Here is a 19,290-nt window from a genome sequence, read left to right as displayed (position 1 = left end):
TCTGTTTTGCTCCCTCTGTGCTCAGACCTCTATAACCACTGTGTAACAAGTTATTTTTACCTATTTAAAGCCACAAGGAGGAAGTGATGGTTATATGCCTTTCTTTAACGTACAAGAAAAAAAACAAGACCAAGAACGAGAAGATGAACATCACGTCTGTTGCTGTCGTCGTCTTCGTATTGGTCGATGTGATGAACTCCTCAAAAAAACACAATTTGCTTTAGCGTCCACTCTTCCCTTTCTTCAGCTCACAGTATCACCGAGTTCGTGACCCATCAGTCCTCTGATCCATCACATCCTCGTCCTTCTCCCCCCTCCCCTCCCCCCTCTCTCTTTTCATTTGACCTATCCTTCACCAAGGCCCCGTCTAATCCCATCGAGTTTGGGCAAAACAAAGTTTAAGGGGGGAACGAGGGAGGAGGGAGGAGAGAGGTTAAAGAAACCAGCTCTTTAATCCGAAAAGTCACAGCCGTGAACCTGCAGCTGGAGCAGTCCTGAACGCTAACCACGGATCTCGGACATTAACCCTTCATTCAGAACCAGAACATTCAGTCCCACTAATATCTGGATTTCATGCAGCCGTGTGTTCAAACACAAAACACTCACATCCTTGAATTTGAAGGTTTACATGTGCTGTGATATACTGACACGAGGAAGTTGTGATGACAGCCGTCGTTGTATTTTTCTCCACCGTGAGGAAAACAACGGAAACGTAACGTGTCTCTCTTCTTCCTCTCAGTGGCGTCCTCCATCCTGTCCCCCCCCTCCCCCCCGGGGGGAACCGTCAGCTCCAACATCACGCACCTGTCTCCAACATGTTCCACACTCCACATGTTTCAGTGCTACTGTGGAACCTGTTTGTTTATACACACAGGAAGTGACAACACTGGTTTCTGTTCTGCACATAGACAACACGTTATATACTGACCCCGGTGCAGCGTGCATGGAAGAGCAAACAACGGTACAAAACTACTAAGTGCTTTCAGACAGATAAACACACGTGGAGTAAATATCAGTCCGCTCCTCAGTCCGGATATCTTCAGGAAGTTTTTCACCAGGAGACTTTCAGGAGTTTTTCTCATTTTGTGACGAACCTGTTTGTAAAATGTTTTACATGGTGGAGATGAGTGGTGAAGCGGGGGAGGTTTTGGGAGGGGGGGGGGGGGGGGGGTGAAGACGTGGGTCTTGCATTTGAACTTAACCTGGCTGTGGCCCGGGACTGACGTAGCAATTAGCACCAGGGATCAGCTTCAAAAGGAACGGCGCAGTGTGAAGCTGGTCTAATTAGTCATATGAACGGAGGCAACAGACCGACCACTGCATGCCTCAGGCTGTGCAGGGGCGGCCTGTGTGTGTGTGTGTGTGTGTGTGTGTGTGTGTGTGTGTGTGTGTGTGTGTGAGGTTCAGTCGACAGCAGGAGAATAAGAGTCCACGTCGGTGAAGAAATGCTTCAGATCAAAGCTAGTGTGTGATCACATATGATCTGTTTTTTGAAATCAAATGAAAACATCCCAGCTGCCTCTCTTTTTCTGTTTTCACACAAAAAAACCCGACGGCTGATCCCGATCCTCATCCTCATCCTGATCCTGATCCTGGTCCTGGTCCTGGTCCTGGTCAAGACGAGGAGGAATGTGAAGAATCTTTGACAAAGTTTGTTTTATGTGTTAGTGGATGATTTTCCACTTCATTTTTTTTTATTTTATTTTTTTAATATTTTAAGGCATCTTCACACTTAAGACTCTTTCGTGTCCGTGGCCAATCAGATTTCTAGAAGAGCTCATGCCACACCCCTTTTGTAGTTTCAGGGCCTTGCTCCGCTCTAAAGAAACAATGTTCAGATTGTTTCAAATTTTCTTTGTTTTCCTATTTCAGCCCTGCGAGTTTTACGGCTCAATTAGGAAACGAGAGATGATGAAAAACAGAAATCAGGAATACCCGTCATCTCGCAGTTATTTGGACATCAACCAAAAACTGTAAATATTGATGACCGAAGCCTGTGTGACAGGTTTCATTTTTTGTACCAGGCTGTACACATTCCTGGAGCCTCTAGTGGACACTCAAGGAACTGCAGGATTTCGCACTTCCTCACTGGCTTCATTTTTGCCGCTTGACTTAATCCAGGTGGAAATTAAAAACACATTTAAGCCGAATGATAAAAAACAACTGCACACAGTGAAAACGGTCGATGTCAGTCGGTCGGTGCTTCATGACCAAAGTCATTCATTGAAAATCATAAACGATTGTACAAATCCTCTTCACTCACATCTCAGAGTTGTTGAGAAATGTTTAAGGACGCTACAGACTGCACCGTCCTTCATCAACTTAATCTGATTGGTTGAAAAAAAAATCTGAAATGTAGGTTTTGATTTTTCATGGAGGAGTTGGTGGAGGGTACCGAGGACCGAAGAGTTTTGGACTGCGGGTTTAAAGGCTGCTGTTAAAGCTGTGCTCAGATCGGCGCCCGCCGTGGCCCCGTCCGCCCTGCTGCTGAACGCTGACATGTAATATGCAGACTCACGTGTGATAATGGGGATTTACATTGACTAAACAAAGCTATGCACATATATTAAATGTAGGCAAATAGTCGCCCCTGCTGCCTGCTCTGTAATCTAGTAAAAAAAATAAAAATTGTCTGAGGGGTGAAAGGGTCGGGTCACAACAACCGCCATTTCATTACTGCGGCTCAAACGTCCCGGCGTTCAATCGAATCACAGGCCGATTATTTTTCCTCAGATTCCACTCTGCCGGGGATTGCCTGTCGTTTGTTGCTGACCTTTTCACGCCGCGGGCCATTTATTCCAGGGGAATAATTGTTCAGACGGTTGGGTCGTCATATCCCTGAGTGCTGCGGCGTGTTTGCTCTCCGTGTGGTGAGCCGTCACATATCCTGTTAGCTCGCCCCGCTCAGACACACTGCCCGCCAAGCGCCAGGTGTCGACTTCCAAGACGCTGACTGGAGAACAGTTTTTCCTCTTTCCTCTCGTGTAGACGGATATTTCCTTCTTTTTTATTTGTTGGTTTTCACAGCTGTTCATGAAGCACTTTGTTCCTTTTTGATGCATATTTTTACCAGCTCTTTAATTATTGTTTTTGATGCATATTTTTTCTTCAACACTTTTATATTTTTATTTATCTTTTTTGCACTGTGTGATTTTTCTTCTGCTATCCTGCTTTGCTGCTGTCACACTGTAAATTAAATGATTATCGGATCTTATCTTTGTTTCTCTGTGTGAAGAAAGATTATAAAAATATTTTATACTTTGATATTTCATGGCTCACACGGTGAGTAAAAAGTGACACACACCAACCTGTCTGCTGAGCTCACACACATTAAACCTGATCCTGAATCTGAATTTTTTCATTGTCATTGTTCCTCTTTCAGAAGGTCAACAACATTTAAAAAAAATAATAAAATAGAATAAAATAAAAAATAAAAAAAAAAATAATAATAATAATAATAATAAATATATATATCGAAGCGTTCATTTAAAAAAAAAAAAAAAAAAAAAAGGAACCTGTCCTCCTGGACCAATCAGAGAGGAGCTCTGTGAAAGAGACATTAACATTTGAAGGTTATTTTAAACATTATGACATGAACACTGACTCGTGAGCAGGAGGAATGTGCACCATCGTCTCGGCCAATCAACCCTCACTTCGGATGATTCTCTCATGAACACGCAGCACTTGAACGCACCTTGCTCCTCCAGGTGTTGGCTACCTGGAATATGCCATGTTTGAATTTAAAAGGGGGGGGGGGACGTATTTCTTTTTCTTTTGTTTCTGTTTTTAAAGCAGCCTCCTGGACATTCAAAGATGAACTTTTCTCTCCTCCAGATCTCCCACCTGGTTTACGTCCTGATGGACAGAGTATTAGAAAGAGACTTTAACGCTGTTTCACCCTTCTCACTCTCAGCCTTTAAATCAGCTGTTTTACGCCTCGTCCTTTGAAAGACACAGACACCAAGCACCATCTGTTTTCCACTGTTCTCCTTCAGGCCGGCTGTTTCTTTAAGGCTGCACCGGCCCCTCAAAGTGTGAATAATATTCAGTCAGGAGTAACGCTTAAGTGGGAAAGCTTTTAGCACATTATCCACTGGCCAATTGCAAGGTAATTTAATTTGCCAGCACAGGTCTCTTATTAAATATCTGCAGCAGCGGATTTGCATTCAGGAGTCTCCTAATGGGTTTAGCCGCTCCACGGATCTCTGGCTCTGGGAGCCGCCATCTCAGGGAGAGGAGAGAGAGAGTGACATTGAGGAAGAGACACACACACACACACACACACACACACACACACACACAGAGGTTTAGGAAACATCTGAAGTCAGCGTTCTGATAACATGATGCATTCAGGTGCTCCTTGGAAACCTCTGCTTCTTTGGTGCCCTCATGTCTGTAAAAACAAGATTCACAGGCCCTTCAGCCCAAAGTGCAACAAACACATGATTCAACTGAAACCTTCTGAGAGGACATGATGCAATGATGTAGTGATGATAAGGACGCTGCAGGGGAGTCAAAGTGGGGAGGGTGGGACGAACACCCCACTGTGGAGAAAATACAACGAGATGCTCTTCAGGGTGGCGAGAAAACGATAAGACGAGAACGGGCTCTATAGGACGACCTTCACGTTGAGGAAAAGTCATTTTAGCAAGAGATGCAGGTTGCAGGGTTTATTTTAAAGATGGCGTCCTGCTAACGGCTAAAACAAAATAAAGAACCTGGAGAATTCGATGCACATTAGCAGGTCAGTCTGTAGGGACTTAGGTTGGGAACTGCAGGGTTTGCTGGTTCCATTCCCAGTGCAGACCAAAATATGGAAGTTGGTCTGATAGCTCACGGCCAGAGAACTGCCGATGGGCCCATGAGCAAGGCAAAGTCAGGCAGTTTTCCCACCCAGTTAATGAAAACGTTTGCAGCACCTTCCAGTGGAGTAGACACCTTGAAGAGGTCGATCTTGGCGCTCTTTACCCCGGTGCCTCTCATCAGCTGACGCTCTCAGAGTTCCACTTCCTGGTCGTCAGGCGGCTCAGCCAAGCGTTTGATAAAGACCATCTTCTAGACCGGATTCAGTCCCGACAGTTCAAAGTTAAAAAGCGAAGAAAAAAGACAACATCAAATTCTTCGTTTACACTCAGCAGTTTTCTTCTTCGTTGGTATGAATGTAAATATGTGACTAAAAAAGATGATCGGAGCTCTGTTATCACCATTAACACCAACTTAACTGCTACTGTTACAAGAAGGCCGTAAAAAATAACGTGCATTTCCTGTTGTCACATGAGTGTGTGTGTGTGTGTGTGTGTGTGTGTGTGTGTGTGTGTGTGTGCGTGTGCGTGTGTGAAAGATTAGGGGCTCACTGGTGTGTGTCACAGAACGGATTAACCCAAGACTGTTGCTCCCGCTCTCAGTAATGAGTGTGTGTGTGTGTGTGTGTGTGTGTGTGTGTGTGTGTGTGTGTGTGTGTGTGTGTGTGTGTGTGTGTGTGTGTGTGTGTGTGTGTGTGTTGTAGAGGCATTTCTCACAGTTGCCGAGGGTCTCCTTCACCTTCATCACACAATGAGGACAAAAAGTAAAATGTTCGGTCTGAAGAAATGAGCTCGGAGAAGTAAAAATCCTCCTGTCTGGTCGCTGCCATGTTGTTGTTGTTGTTGTTTATTTTATCTGTCAAGTCACTCTTCTGGTGATAATACGGTGGCTGGGAAGTGCAAACCCAATTTACAAAGTGTGAAACACTTGTGAGATGAATTTCAATTTTGGAAAACAAAATTGCAAGTTGAGAAACATTTTTACGAGTGTTTGTAAAAATGTCCAAACATCAGGAAGTGAGCGAGTTTGTTTTTGCACATGTATGAACATGTTTACAGTCTGCTGTAAAAACAGGCTGTGTGACTTTCAGGACTTCTGCAGACAGCCTCTAGTGGAGACTTGAGGAACTGCAGGATTTTGCACGTTGGCTTCATTTCTGAACCTCGGAGGTTTAGACACTTTGTCTAAACTCGATTACTTCCTCGTCGCCTCCGGCGTGTTCTACATTCGCTTTCCTGCAGGATTTTATTCTGCTTCTTGTGAATGTGTTTTCTGAATTGCTCTGAAGTGTTTTTGTGTGTTTTTGCTTTGTAATTTTATTTTCATAAAACGTTAATTTGAAGCTTTGCAGAGTTTCACACTCTGTAGTTTTAGTTTGCACGTCTTTGTTGTGCACGTAGGCGACCTTTGACTGTGCGACCCGTCTGGCGGAGGGATACACGACGTGAACAGTCCCAGTGCTGCACTGCAAACAGCTGCTTAATGGCCCCAAATTAGATTGGCTTCACTGATTGATTAAAAGATTTGACTTAATGAGCAGAACATTTGTCTCCAGTAACAAGACGGACCTCATCCCACAACAACGACGACCCAAAAGAGAAACACATGAAACAAATCAGAGAGCGCAGCTTCTCTACGAGGAAGACCTGAGTGTGTAACCTGAACGTGTTGTGTCCAGCAGAGGATGAACAGCGTCTGTTATAAACGCTGCCATGACTCCTCTCCATATTTAGTTAGTGTGTTAGCCAATTAGAGACCGAGTAGGGACAAGGGAGGTTCCTTCCTGTGAAGAAGCTTGCAGCCCCTATTAGAGAGGTACATACAGATACGCACACTCGTACATGTACATGCATACAAACGGATACATACCGAGAACATACATAAAAAATAAAAATATGGGGCCTGTTTCAAAGGTAAGGAAAAAAGGTAATTTTTGATTTGAGATAAAGGCAACTGCTCAGGGCCCCTGGACCAGTAGGGGGCCCATGAGGGCTCAACATCTTAAACCAAACCGATGATCCAAAATGTGCACATTTTGTAAGAACAGTGGACGAGGTAAAAACCTCCCTAAGGGGGGCCGTCTGAAAGCACCGACTGCCCTGCTAAGCTTTGAATGAATGATAAAGTTCTTCATTGAAAGTCATCAGCTGAAACAAATGAAGAGGAATTATCGGTCTGCATGGGGACACTGTCAGACATGATGGTTGGAGGGGCCTCAAATGGTTTTTGCCCAGGGCCCTAACAGACGTCAGAGTCGCCACTGTCCTCATGGAGCCGCCTGAAATGTTTATTTATAGATCAATAAGAAATATAATGTATATTAGAGTAGTTTAAACACAGCCTGCTGTGGATCTTAAACAAGAACCTCTCTGTCGTCCATCGTGCAGAAATGTCCCCTCAGCGTCTCCTCCTCTGACCACGGATATAAACACAAAAAGCCTGTCTGTGCTCTGAGGACGGATTGATGTTTTTTTGTGATGTTGAATTTGTCGGCCTCTGCACACACTCATATATTCACACATATTTTTAAAGCTGTCATCATCCCCTCTCTGCTGCCATTAATAACCAAACAGCACCATCTTGGGCAAGCGTCTCCTGTGCTGACATAAAAAAAAAAAAAAAAAAAAAGGTTTCTGACCCCCAACATGTGGTCTGGGGCCCTCCAGGGGGTCCAGGACGAGGAGAAGACTGTTAACTTTCCCCTATTTATAGGCTACAGATGCAAGGAAATGGAAGACGCGTATTTCTTTAACTGTGTGTTAGAAATTCTTCGCTGTCATCACCAGAATGAAGACAGTTTGAAGTCGTAAATATATCACATATTTCCCCTCTTCGACCACACACTCTCTCCGGGGGTCTTTGAGGGGGGGGGGTGGAGGGGGGGGACCCTGACAGCTTCAGGTTTTTCTTTTAATTGGCTGCTCGGTATCGGAGCTGCTGCGGGACAGTGGGAGTGTGACGTGGAGGGAGAGGCTGTGATTGGAGGGTGAGGGTGGAATTATAAGGAGAGGGTTGGCTCGGGCTGAAGCTTCCCAAAGAGCAGCCGGCCTCAGATGTGACAGCGAAGAAGTCAGCGGAGTCAGTCCTCCTCCTCCTCCTGCTTCCCTTCAACATGCATCCGAGCAGACTCACAAGCCGGCAGTGACAACAAAGTGCTCCCAAAGAGGCGAGACAACTTCTCCGCGTGAGCGATCAGCCTGTGCGTAAAGAGCCAAAACAAGGACAGATCTTGTGCGTATTTTCCTTCCCTTCCCTCCGCTGGGAGCTAAACACAAAAACAGGCGGAGCTGAGCGTTCCTGGAGGATTTTCTTTTTTTTATTTAAAGGGGAAATATATTGAAGATTTTTTTTTTCCAAACACCGACATGGAGTACACGTCTTCCCCGAAACCGCAGCTCTCATCCCGGGCGAACGCTTTCTCCATAGCCGCCCTGATGTCCAGCGGGAAGCCCAGCAAGGACAAGGAGGCGGAGGAGAACACCATCAAACCTCTCGGTAAGGATGAGAAATTAAAAACTTCATAAAAAAGATCAAATCAGATGTGAAGCTGCGGCTGTAAATGTGTTTTTTTTCCAGCTGAGGAGGTGAAGGAGGGGACAGACCCGCTGCAGCAACTTTAATCATATATTATATCATATATAGAAATACAACACAGGAATATAAAGATGCTTAAAACGGTTAAATGAACTGTCAGATGAAAGTGACGTAAGAAGATCTCGAGCTGCACGTTTTACGTTAACTCAAACTGTGCGTCATTTCTTCACTATTTCATTCTGCAAACACCAGTTTATAATTAAAAATAAAGTACAAAAAATACCACGTAATTAATCTGAAGTCTTGTTTAACAAAATTCTGGTTTTAGATTAATTTATTAGTCTTTTAGCCTGAAGAAGAAAATGAGATTACATTTATTCATTTCTGGTGCAAGTGGATTCTTTGAAAACAAATTTATATTTGATCATTTATTATGATCTTATCAGGTATTAGAGGGACTCACACACTGTTTATATATCTGGTCCTGTTTTTTTAAGTTTAAAGCGTCATATATTCCGGGCAACATTTAAATAATGTTTTGTGACAAAGAAAAATTCAATAAAAAAAAAAAAAAGAGCATTTCAAGGTGAAGAACAAAAGAAAAAAAAACAGTTAAAAAATATATACAAAAAGGTTTCTTCTGGAAGAGTAAAATTCGTTTTTCCTTTATTGTATTTATATTTTGTAAAACTGGGTGAACATTAGGATTGTAAATACACTGAGAGAGTTATTTTTTATGGGATACATTTATATATTGTTGTAAATAATTGTAAAGATTTGTTGGAATAATCTAGAAACGATTAGAATAAATGTAACAGAGGTACATTTTTCTTCCTGCTCCTTTTGGCTTGTTTTATTTTCAATTTTAGGACGAAATAAAGTCCTTCATTATTTGTTCACTGCCGTCCAATTTTAATGACATTTGACGAGTTTGAGTGCAAAAATAAAAGTGTGTGCTTAAAAAATAAATAATGCACAATAAAGGCAGAAGAAGCAGTTTATATGTTTATTAACTCATCTTTTTTAATCTGTTATGGCTGAATTGTTTCCCCCTTTATGCATCAAATAAAGAAATGTGATGCTGATATTTTATGTTTCTCCTTTGACCTTCACTTTATGAATATTAAACCCACATTTAAAAAAGAAACACGTTATAATCTACATGAAGGAGTGATGAACAGGCTGCACACTCTGGGCTTTTATTATCACACTTTGATTTTCCTCCTCACAGAGCAGTTCGTGGAGAAGTCGTCCTGCAACCAGCCGACTCTGGCTGACCTGTCCTCCCTGGACGCGCACGCGGACTTCAGCGGGAGCGCGCCCGCAGTCTGCACCGAGCCGCTCATCCCCACCAACCCCGGCGTCCCCAGCGAGGAGATGGCCAAGATCTCATGCAGCCTGGAGACCAAAGAGCTGTGGGACAAATTCCACGAGCTCGGCACCGAGATGATCATCACCAAATCTGGAAGGTAGCCCGATCACTTCATTTATTGATTTGTAAATATTAATAATACTATATTAAACCTGTATTACAACCTCCACGTGCACATAAAAAAAATCTACGTGTAGCCGATTATCATGCATGATTTAAAGGTGCTTTTTGTTTCAATCTCTAATGTTGTAAGTTTGATCAGATGTGCAAACACGTAGGAGTACACGTGAACATGCACGTGCAGAAAATACACAAACACGATATTAAACAGTGTTTGTAGGCCGTCTAATTACATATTATTTCTACTTGTATAAACTCGTTCTTCTGCTGTATTATGGAGCCTTTAAAATCAGCTGCAACGAGGATTTATGATCAAATAGGCCAAGCTTGTTTCTGATTCTGACCATATCTACAGGTGGTCACAGACACAAAGCATATTATATGTATTATAACAACAACAGAAGAGGGACATGTAAACTCTTATACTGGGATTCAGAGTCACCTTTTCATGAAAATAAATAAAGTAAAAGGACAAAGCTGCTGTGGTTTGGATGCATGACAGAGTGTGAAATCAGAGCTCGTTGCAGTTTCTCAGTTTGCCATATTTTAATTTAAAAGATTTTTAACAACATTTAAAGATATTAAACATTTTAGACATTGACGTAAACAAAAGACACAAAGAAAAAATAACTTTATCCCAATGTATCTAGATCACTTCGAGGAATTACAGCATGCAAATAAAATGTATTGCTGTTTGAAATAAAAACCGAATACAGGCTAATACTGGCATTAATAAAAATACTATTATTAATAAAATGTGCTGCGCAGAGTTCAGCCGCTCTGCAGGAAACTGATTGAGACCTGTTTTATTATTTTTTTTAAGTTACAGGAATACTGCACATCCATAACATTTCCGCAATGTGCCAGTTTAGTTTAGCCTTACTGGTTAGATTACGCACGTGCAAAATGCAGTTCGTCGTATTTGTAGACGAAGGATAAAAACATATTTATTTATTCTCACCATACACACTTTTAAACTCACAGTTATAAACAGCAGCAGCACATTCTTCATCATATGTGCACGGTATATTATTTTCAACGATGATAGTAAGATGGTGTCACCTGTCCATCAGGAGGATGTTCCCCACCATCCGGGTCTCTTTCTCCGGGGTGGACCAGGACTCCAAGTACATCGTGTTGATGGACATCGTCCCGGTAGACAACAAGCGGTACCGGTACGCCTACCACCGCTCCTCATGGCTGGTGGCCGGCAAGGCTGACCCTCCTCTGCCCGCCAGGTAGGCCACACCTCCCGGAACACACCTGAACATGACCTCTGCAGAGTACGAACACCGTGCTCCTGACATGACCACGTGCAGCCAACATTTTGAAAGGATTTTTTTTTTCAGCACTGAAATCAGTTACCAACAGAAAAGGACGTTTATTTATTTCGCCAATTTTTGTTTAATTTTATATAAACATGAGGTCTGTCTCTCATTATAAAAGAGACATACTTTAAAAAATTCAAATAATCATATACAATACAATACACAATTAGGTCCTAGACATTTCTACATATTCAGGCCTCTGATTTGTCCGTTTCTGAGAGAAGCCATAATCATCAAAAGAAATAGCTCAATAAAACAGAATACACTAAAACCAACATCTTTATTCGTCCCCCAGGTGTTGTTGTGTGGTAAAAAATAAATAAATACTGAAAGTAAAGGAAGCTAATAATTATAACAACTTTCAGATAAGTGCAAAGCTCTGGTAATAAATATTGTTGGCTATTTTTAAACTTCAGATTTAATTACAACTGGCCAATGTCAAACAGCTTTCTTTACGGGACAAACAGAAGCATCTGGAAACATTCATACCAAGTTGATTAAAGCCATGATAAAGTCAAATCAGACAAAGGACACCAGGCAGGACAGTGGGGCTTATTTCTGGACATTTAGGGATGTTTTATTAGGGCCTATATTCTGCAATTAAAGTCAAACTCATCAAGTCAAAAATGAACAGGGCACTTTTATAAGCACAGGCCTGCTGGTTTTATATTCGACACTTTTAGCAAAGAGAAAAAAAGATTCTCTTTTTTTGTGTCCTCGTCTTAGACCATCCGACTTTTATTTACATAGATCCTTTCAGAAATCCCTGCATTAATAATAAATAATTATAATAATTAAAACCATTTTATTTTATTCCAGATTCATTTTGTGGGGTTTTTTATTTATAATTTTAACACATTGATGGGAGAAAACGATGTGAACTTAAATACATGTATTTCGTTTTTTGTTTCACTGACATTAAACAAAAAAATCTTAAACATTTTTGTATTTTCTCCTGGAGATTTTGATGTATTCTGCCTGGAGACAAAACGCGGTTGCTAAGCGACATTTCGTTTGTCAGTTTGGAGCTAGTTGGCAACATTTTTGCTGATTGGGTATCGAACGTTCGATTCGAGAGCCTCTCAGCCAATCACAATCCTGCTGTTCTTCTTCCCGCGCAGGTTGTACGTTCACCCGGACTCCCCGTTCACCGGAGAGCAGCTGATGAAACAGATGGTTTCCTTCGAGAAAGTCAAGCTGACGAACAACGAGCTGGACCAACACGGACATGTGAGCGCCTGTTCGACATTTTAGAAAGATTTAAACCTCACGTGCGTGTTTGGAGAGACTTAACGGTTACGCAACAACGTAAAAAAAACCAAAACCCGTTAAGCTAACGTAAACAATCTGCCGTTAACTGAATAAGCTGCTGAGGTTTTTAATTTTATATCGACGAAAACAAACAAATGAAATACAATATAACTGGATATGTTGACGCTTCTCTTTAAAAACCTTTTTGTGTGTTTGTCTCCTTCAATGACATTATAATTACACACCTGACAATTTAACCCTTTAATCCTCTTTAAACCGTCTCAATAAGAGACAGGCTCTTTATCCATTAATGAGCCAACCGACACACACACACACACCTTTATTTATTATCTCCTAAGGTGTGTGTGTGTGAGTGTGTCATTTTATTACCTGTCCTAAAATAGACCCTTAAAGCTGAGTACCGCCTTAATGCATTTGTCTCTTTATGGATTCATATTTTAATCCATATATAAATATAAATATGCTGTGACTACAGCGTCTTTTAAAGTGTGAAAATCCTGTTCACTTTAAAGTTCACCAGGAGAGAGACTCAGTCCGGATCAGCTCCAGACTCAGTCCGGATCAGCTCCAGACTCAGCTGAACCTGTGTTATCTGTCTCTACACACAGCTCAGACTCTGCTGTAGGACACTTTATTCAGTGTTTCTAATAAATACAACTATAAATAACAAGAACAGTAATCATAGTTGTTTCAGATTTATTTTAACATAGTTTGCCAAGTTGAGAAATATTAAAGTCCTCTCAAAAACAACAAACAATAATAATAATAATAACAACAATAATAATAATATATTTATTCCAACAATAGATCATCGTCATGATTTATTTTAGGAGGCCTTTTTGTAAAATATCTGGGGATTTTTTTGTTTAAGGGGGACTCAAATTACATTTTTGTAATAATTACATTTGTAATGAAGTTATTGTTTAAATATTTCTTCTCTTATTTTTTAGTTCTGATTTTGTTATGTGGTTAAACGTGCTGCCAGATGAGACATTTGCAAACTCTTCTAATGAAAGAAAAAAAAAAAAAAAAAACACTCGTCATCTGATGTTAAAATGAGTGTCTTCGTTTTGTTCTTTCTAAATGTACTCACGCCCTCCACAGATGATTTTTATTATTATTTATTTAAAGTTTATTTAATGTGGACAAAGTCAAGCCAATTACATTGGACAAACCAGATGCATTGATTTCACTGTTTTAGCACACCTGCTAATTTGCAACACTTGTCCACAGGCGGCAATTAGTATTATTATTTTTATTATTATCATTATTATTATTATTATTATCATTATTATTATTATCATTATTATTATTATTATTATTATTATTATAACTACAAGTTTTCTCTTCATTAAAGCTTCTTCTGTCGTTTCAATTATTCACCAGTCGCACTCTCTCACTTATGACCAAATGACCTCAGTGGATTTATCAAACGCAGTGATTTTTGTGGTGCGATGGCGTGACGTTTACCCGTGTCACACGCGTGTCTGCAGATCATCCTGAACTCCATGCACAAGTACCAGCCGAGGGTCCACATCATCAAGAAGAAGGACCACACCGCCTCGCTGCTCAACCTCAAGTCCGAGGAGTTCCGCACCTTTGTCTTCGTGGAGACCGTCTTCACCGCCGTCACGGCCTATCAGAACCAGCTGGTGAGTGACCAATGAGAGCGTTGCATCATGAGCCTCGTGGATCTCTTCCTCAACTTCTAACGTTCCAGCGAGGTTCTAAATACAGACAGCTCGGTCAGATGTTTGTTTATTATTGGATGGATTTAAAGTGAACATTGAAAGATGGGAGAGGGATGAGGAGAGACGGGGAAATAAAAGGAGAAGGAGCGAGCCTAATCCTTCTTTTCTCTCCCGTGTTCTCAGATCACCAAACTGAAGATCGACAGCAACCCGTTCGCCAAAGGTTTCCGGGACTCGTCGCGGCTCACAGACATGGAGAGGTACAGGGGATTCTGGGTCCTGCACTCTTTGTTTACAGATACACAAGTGTGTGTGTGTGTGTGTGTGTGTGTGTGTGTGTGTGTGTGTTAGCCTGCTGCTCATGACTAAACAGAAGCTGCAGAATCAAGTTTACCTTCATCGTCGTCGTTTAAATTCTCTCCTCACTGTTTTATTCTGTCTTCACGTCTTTTATTCTTCACCTCTTCTTTCCACTTCCTTGTTGTTTTCTTTTTTTTTTTTCATTTTATTCTTCTGGTTTTTCATCTTCATCCACCTTTTATTTACTCGTCTTTCTTTCTAATTCACTTCCACTTCTTCTTTTATTCAAGTCTTCCCTCCTTCCGCCTCTTTAATCCAGGCCTTTTCATATTTTATACTTCTTTCTTCCCTTCATATATTCCAGCTTCTGTCCTTGATTTTCTCCTTTTTCTCCTTTAATTTATTCACTTTCAGTCTTTTTCTGTCAGCACTTGAAGCTCTCTCCTTTTTGTGTCTTTTATCGATCCTTTCCTCTTTCAGTCTTTGTTTTCGTTTCCTCTCCTCCCTGTTTGCGCTCTCTCTGTCTTTGTTTGTTCTTCCGTTTTCATCCTTTCCTTTTCTTATTTTTTTACGTCATTTTATTAGATAAAAAAACTGATAGACGTATTTTAACCGTCCTTTTGTCTTTCCGTCCTTCTCCTCGTTCTTTTCTATTTCTCTTTCTTTCCTTCATCTCTTGCATTCATCTTGTTTTGTGATATTTTACTCTTCGTGCATGAGCCCAATGCATCTCACACACACACACACACACACACACACACACACACACACACACACTTCCAGTTATAAATCCCCGTCTGAAGGATTTTTATGGACGCTGCCAAAACACACACTTCTCGTAATTCCTGATTCCGGCACTACGGCTAAAATCAGCTGACAACATCAAACAATCCGTCCATTTCCCTTCAATCAGACGTCCTAACGCAGAGACAGCCGAGACACAGCGAGACCCCCCCCCCCCCCTCTCGTCTTCTCCCTCTCTATCTTTCTCTTTTTGAGGGCTGTGAATTAGACCTGATCAATTGATCTTCGGGGAGCTGCAGAAATCACATTAGTCTGGAGTCGGCCACTGCACTAAAACACACTGTAATTCAATTGGCTGCTGTGACTGATTGAAACCAGCATGTCCCCCCCCCCCCCCCCGTCTCCCCTCGGCCCTGCTCTGCATTGTGGGAGTTTGTTGCGGCCTCTGTGCCGGAGGGGCCCGGCGCTGATAAAAACACACACATTTGTACTCCTCCGCTGACAGATATTGCACTTTCCTAACCTAATTGGGGGGGCGGGGGGGCTGCAGAGTGAGGGGGGGGGGGGCTCCTAATGTGGACGCATGGCTCTCATGATGCAGACCACACACACACACACACACACACACACACACACACACAGCGTGCATAATACTTCCCCCAACAATTTGTGTCACTGTGTCTAAGAAGTGCTTTCTGACAAGACTCAAATGAGCTAATGTTCTTTGTGGGACAGGAAACACACACACACACACACACACACACACACACACACACACACACACACACACACCCTCTACACGAACGTGATGCTGCATCAAGAAAAACAATGAATCCACGTCAGAAAATATGAAAAGGAGCCGAACTTCTCAGCTTCACTGTTGTTTTGAAGCTCAGAAAGACGTTTTTTTATCTGAACAGTTTTTTTAATTTGGTTTTTATTTTGTCCCTGTCGTGAATCCACGAGACGTTGTCACTCACCGTTTCCTGTTTTAGTTTTGTGTTAAAAACCAGCTCATGTTTGGAAGTCGGAGGTGAAAATAGAGATTTATTTTGGGGCTCTGTCTTCGACTTCTGCTGCAGGGAAAGTGTTGAGAATCTGATCCACAAGCACTCGTACGCCCGGTCGCCCATCCGAACCTACGCCGGAGACGAGGAGAACCTGAGCGAGGACGGACACTCGGTACACGCCAGAGGTGAGTCAAGGTCACACCCACAACCCAGAGAGATCCTACAAAATAAAACACAAGATATGACAGGGATCCTACAAAATAAAACACAGGATCTGAGAGGGGCCCTACAAAATAAAACGCAAGATATGAGAGGGATCCTACAAAATAAAACACAGGATCTGAGAGGGATCCTACAAAATAAAACACAGGATCTGAGAGGGATCCTACAAAATAAAACGCAAGATATGACAGGGATCCTACAAAATAAAACACAAGATATGAGAGGGATCCTACAAAATAAAACACAGGATCTGAGAGGGATCCTACAAAATAAAACGCAAGATATGACAGGGATCCTACAAAATAAAACACAGGATATGAGAGGGATCCTACAAAATAAAACACAAGATATGAGAGGGATCCTACAAAATAAAACAAAAGATATGAGAGGGATCTTACAAAATAAAACACAAGATATGAGAGGGATCCTACAAAATAAAACACAGGATATGAGAGGGATCTTACAAAATAAAACACAGGATATGAGAGGGATCTTACGAAACAAAATAAGCAGCATGAAGTCTTGTTTTTCAGAGATCCATTACTCTAACATCTCTGTTCTTGTCTTTTGCAGGTTCTGCGTTCACCGCCTCGGACAACCTCTCCCTGAGCTCCTGGGTCACCTCCACCTCGGGCTTCTCGGGCTTCCAGCACCCTCAGACCCTGTCCATGGGCACGGGAGCCGCCTCCCTGCCTCACCCCATCCAGGGCTCCCTGCCCCCCTACAGCCGGCTGGGCATGCCGCTGACGCCCACCGCTCTGGCTGGCACCATGCAGGGCAGCGGGCCGTCCTTCCCGTCCTTCCACATGCCCCGCTACCACCACTACTTCCAGCAGGGGCCCTACGCCGCCATCCAGGGACTCCGCCACTCCTCCACGGTCATGACGCCGTTTGTATGACTCAGTCCACGGGGAGGAGATGGGAAATCCTGGCTCTGAGGCTCAGACACGAGCAGTTACTCCTCCACTCTGCCTCATCACTCCTCGTCCCCTTTGTGTCTCTCCCTCCGGACTCTGTAAATAGTTCATCTGCAGATGGTGACTCGAACACGATGCGGCACGCTCATCCAGAAAATCCAGAAACGACAAAGAGCGGTGACGCCTCAGCAGGACTCATGAACACTTTGGAGACATTGTACAAACACCACCAACCTCATTACAAACTCTGAAACTGTGAGAGGAGCATGTGTGGACTTGGCCCTTGAAGAACAGGAAGTGGATTTTAAAATCCTCTCAACACAAACACTGTGTAGAAGAGCCTGTCTGCATCCCGGCAGGCTGAAGGTCGTAGGGATGTTTGAGGGCTGCGGGGAGAGTAATGACCAGTTTGATGCTGCGCCATGTTGGATCATAAAAGCGGAGCGTCCTCTCAGCTCAGCTCGGGTCAAACATGGAAGAAATGTATAAACAGTGTACAAACATGTAAAAGCAACATTAACTCACTGTAGAGTACAAATCCTAGGACGCATGCTGGACGCAGTAGACCGACACGCTGGGTCAACTTTAAAGGCTCAAGTTTAAATCAGCTGCTGTTTATAAAGGAAGCAGATATCATGAGCAACCTGACCACCAACAATTATTTCAGACTGCGCCGACGTTTGCGGGAACCGAGCGACAGAGCTCGTCTGTTTTTACAAACGTTGATTAAAACCAAAAGAGAATATTATTTCTGCTGCGAGGCGTCTCTCAATCAAAGTCGTCGTACGAGGAAGAAGCTCAGCGAATAAAGGACGGAGACTTCAGGCTGTCGTCAAACCCAAATAAACCCAAACGAGTGTCGAGTTGGCGAGCGAGCTAACGGCGGACGGTTTGTAGGCAGGTCAGGGAGGGATGGAAACGTCTTTGAAGTCTCTCCTGTCAGCGCCTCAGTGTGAGAACGCAGCAGGAAATATTCAGATGAATTCACAGCGAGCGAGGGGGGGAGGGGGGGTCACACGCCTGATACGTGTCAGTCGATCACTTCGAGGATCCGACACTGCGGCAGCTTCAAATCCACAAAAACATCTCTGACGATGTTCATGGATCAGCGAGCGTCTGAAACCTTCTGATGCGTTTCTGTGATTCGACCCCGACATGAGTGTCAAAGAGATTCAGACATGTTTGAACTCAGCGGTCATGAAGCCGCCTCCCACTCGTCTGTTCAGAAGCAGCAGCAGCAGGTCGACTTCACCTCCTGTCCTTTGTAGACAGAGTCTGCCGTTTGTCTCCACGCTGGTGTTTCAGTCTGTTCGCTGCAGCCTGCTGGCGAGCTGATTCATGGCTGCGTCCGAGCGTGTCGACAGGCCGTCCTCACCTGGAAGTAATGACTCTGTGGCGTCTCATTTAAAACGGGAAGGAAGGAAGGGAGGCAGGAGGCTGCTGCTGCTGGAGCCGACTGGGAGCATCAGAGACAACAAAAGCCATCTTAACAGGAACGCCAAAACACGTCGACGAGAGACACACTCATATCGCTGAATTTAAAATGTTTGATTTGACCAGGACAGACGACAAACAGAAACGAGCGTCAAACTTCCAGTAATATCCGAACAGACGTCGATACGACTAAACTAAACTTTACACAGCTGTAAAAAAAAAACTCTGCACAAAGTTAACAAAGAATAATCGTTAAATCAGACAGGAAGCCGATCTGCTGCACGCACAGCCGCCTCATTCAAAACCTGTGTGACCATAAAAAAGAGAATAAAAAGGAAGATAAATAAAAACGTTTTAGAGACGAGGATCATTTCAGCCAGAACTCCTCCGTTATGTTTACATGCAGGAGTTTGAGCCCGACTCCCCTCTGACTCTTTGTTGTTTTTCTGCTGTGTGATCTGAAGACGACTCCGGACGAGATTGTTTTGATGATTTTTAAGTGCAATATATTTATTTTGCTCTCTGGAAATATTGTGTAATGTA

The 19,290-nt window shown here is 42.8% G+C and overlaps 1 protein-coding gene across 1 annotated transcript; it reads left to right on the top strand.

Annotated features, from left to right (window-relative positions):
- Positions 1 to 8,168: 8,168 nt before the first annotated feature.
- On the top strand, positions 8,169 to 17,699 carry tbx20 (T-box transcription factor 20; the record flags this gene model as incomplete). The annotated part of the gene is made up of 8 exons (XM_079343923.1): positions 8,169 to 8,298; positions 9,569 to 9,806; positions 10,903 to 11,067; positions 12,279 to 12,387; positions 13,923 to 14,081; positions 14,304 to 14,380; positions 16,247 to 16,359; positions 16,970 to 17,699. 8 exons carry the CDS (start codon positions 8,169 to 8,171, stop codon positions 17,293 to 17,295), a joined length of 1,317 nt encoding a protein of 438 aa, XP_079200049.1. The 3' UTR covers positions 17,296 to 17,699.
- Between the last annotated feature and the right edge of the window lie 1,591 nt (positions 17,700 to 19,290).

This window comes from Symphodus melops, assembly GCF_947650265.1.
Source record: "Symphodus melops genome assembly, chromosome: 5".
NCBI lineage: Eukaryota > Metazoa > Chordata > Actinopteri > Labriformes > Labridae > Symphodus > Symphodus melops.
Note: the sequence above shows the minus strand (reverse complement) of the source record. Positions and strands in the feature narration are given on the sequence as shown.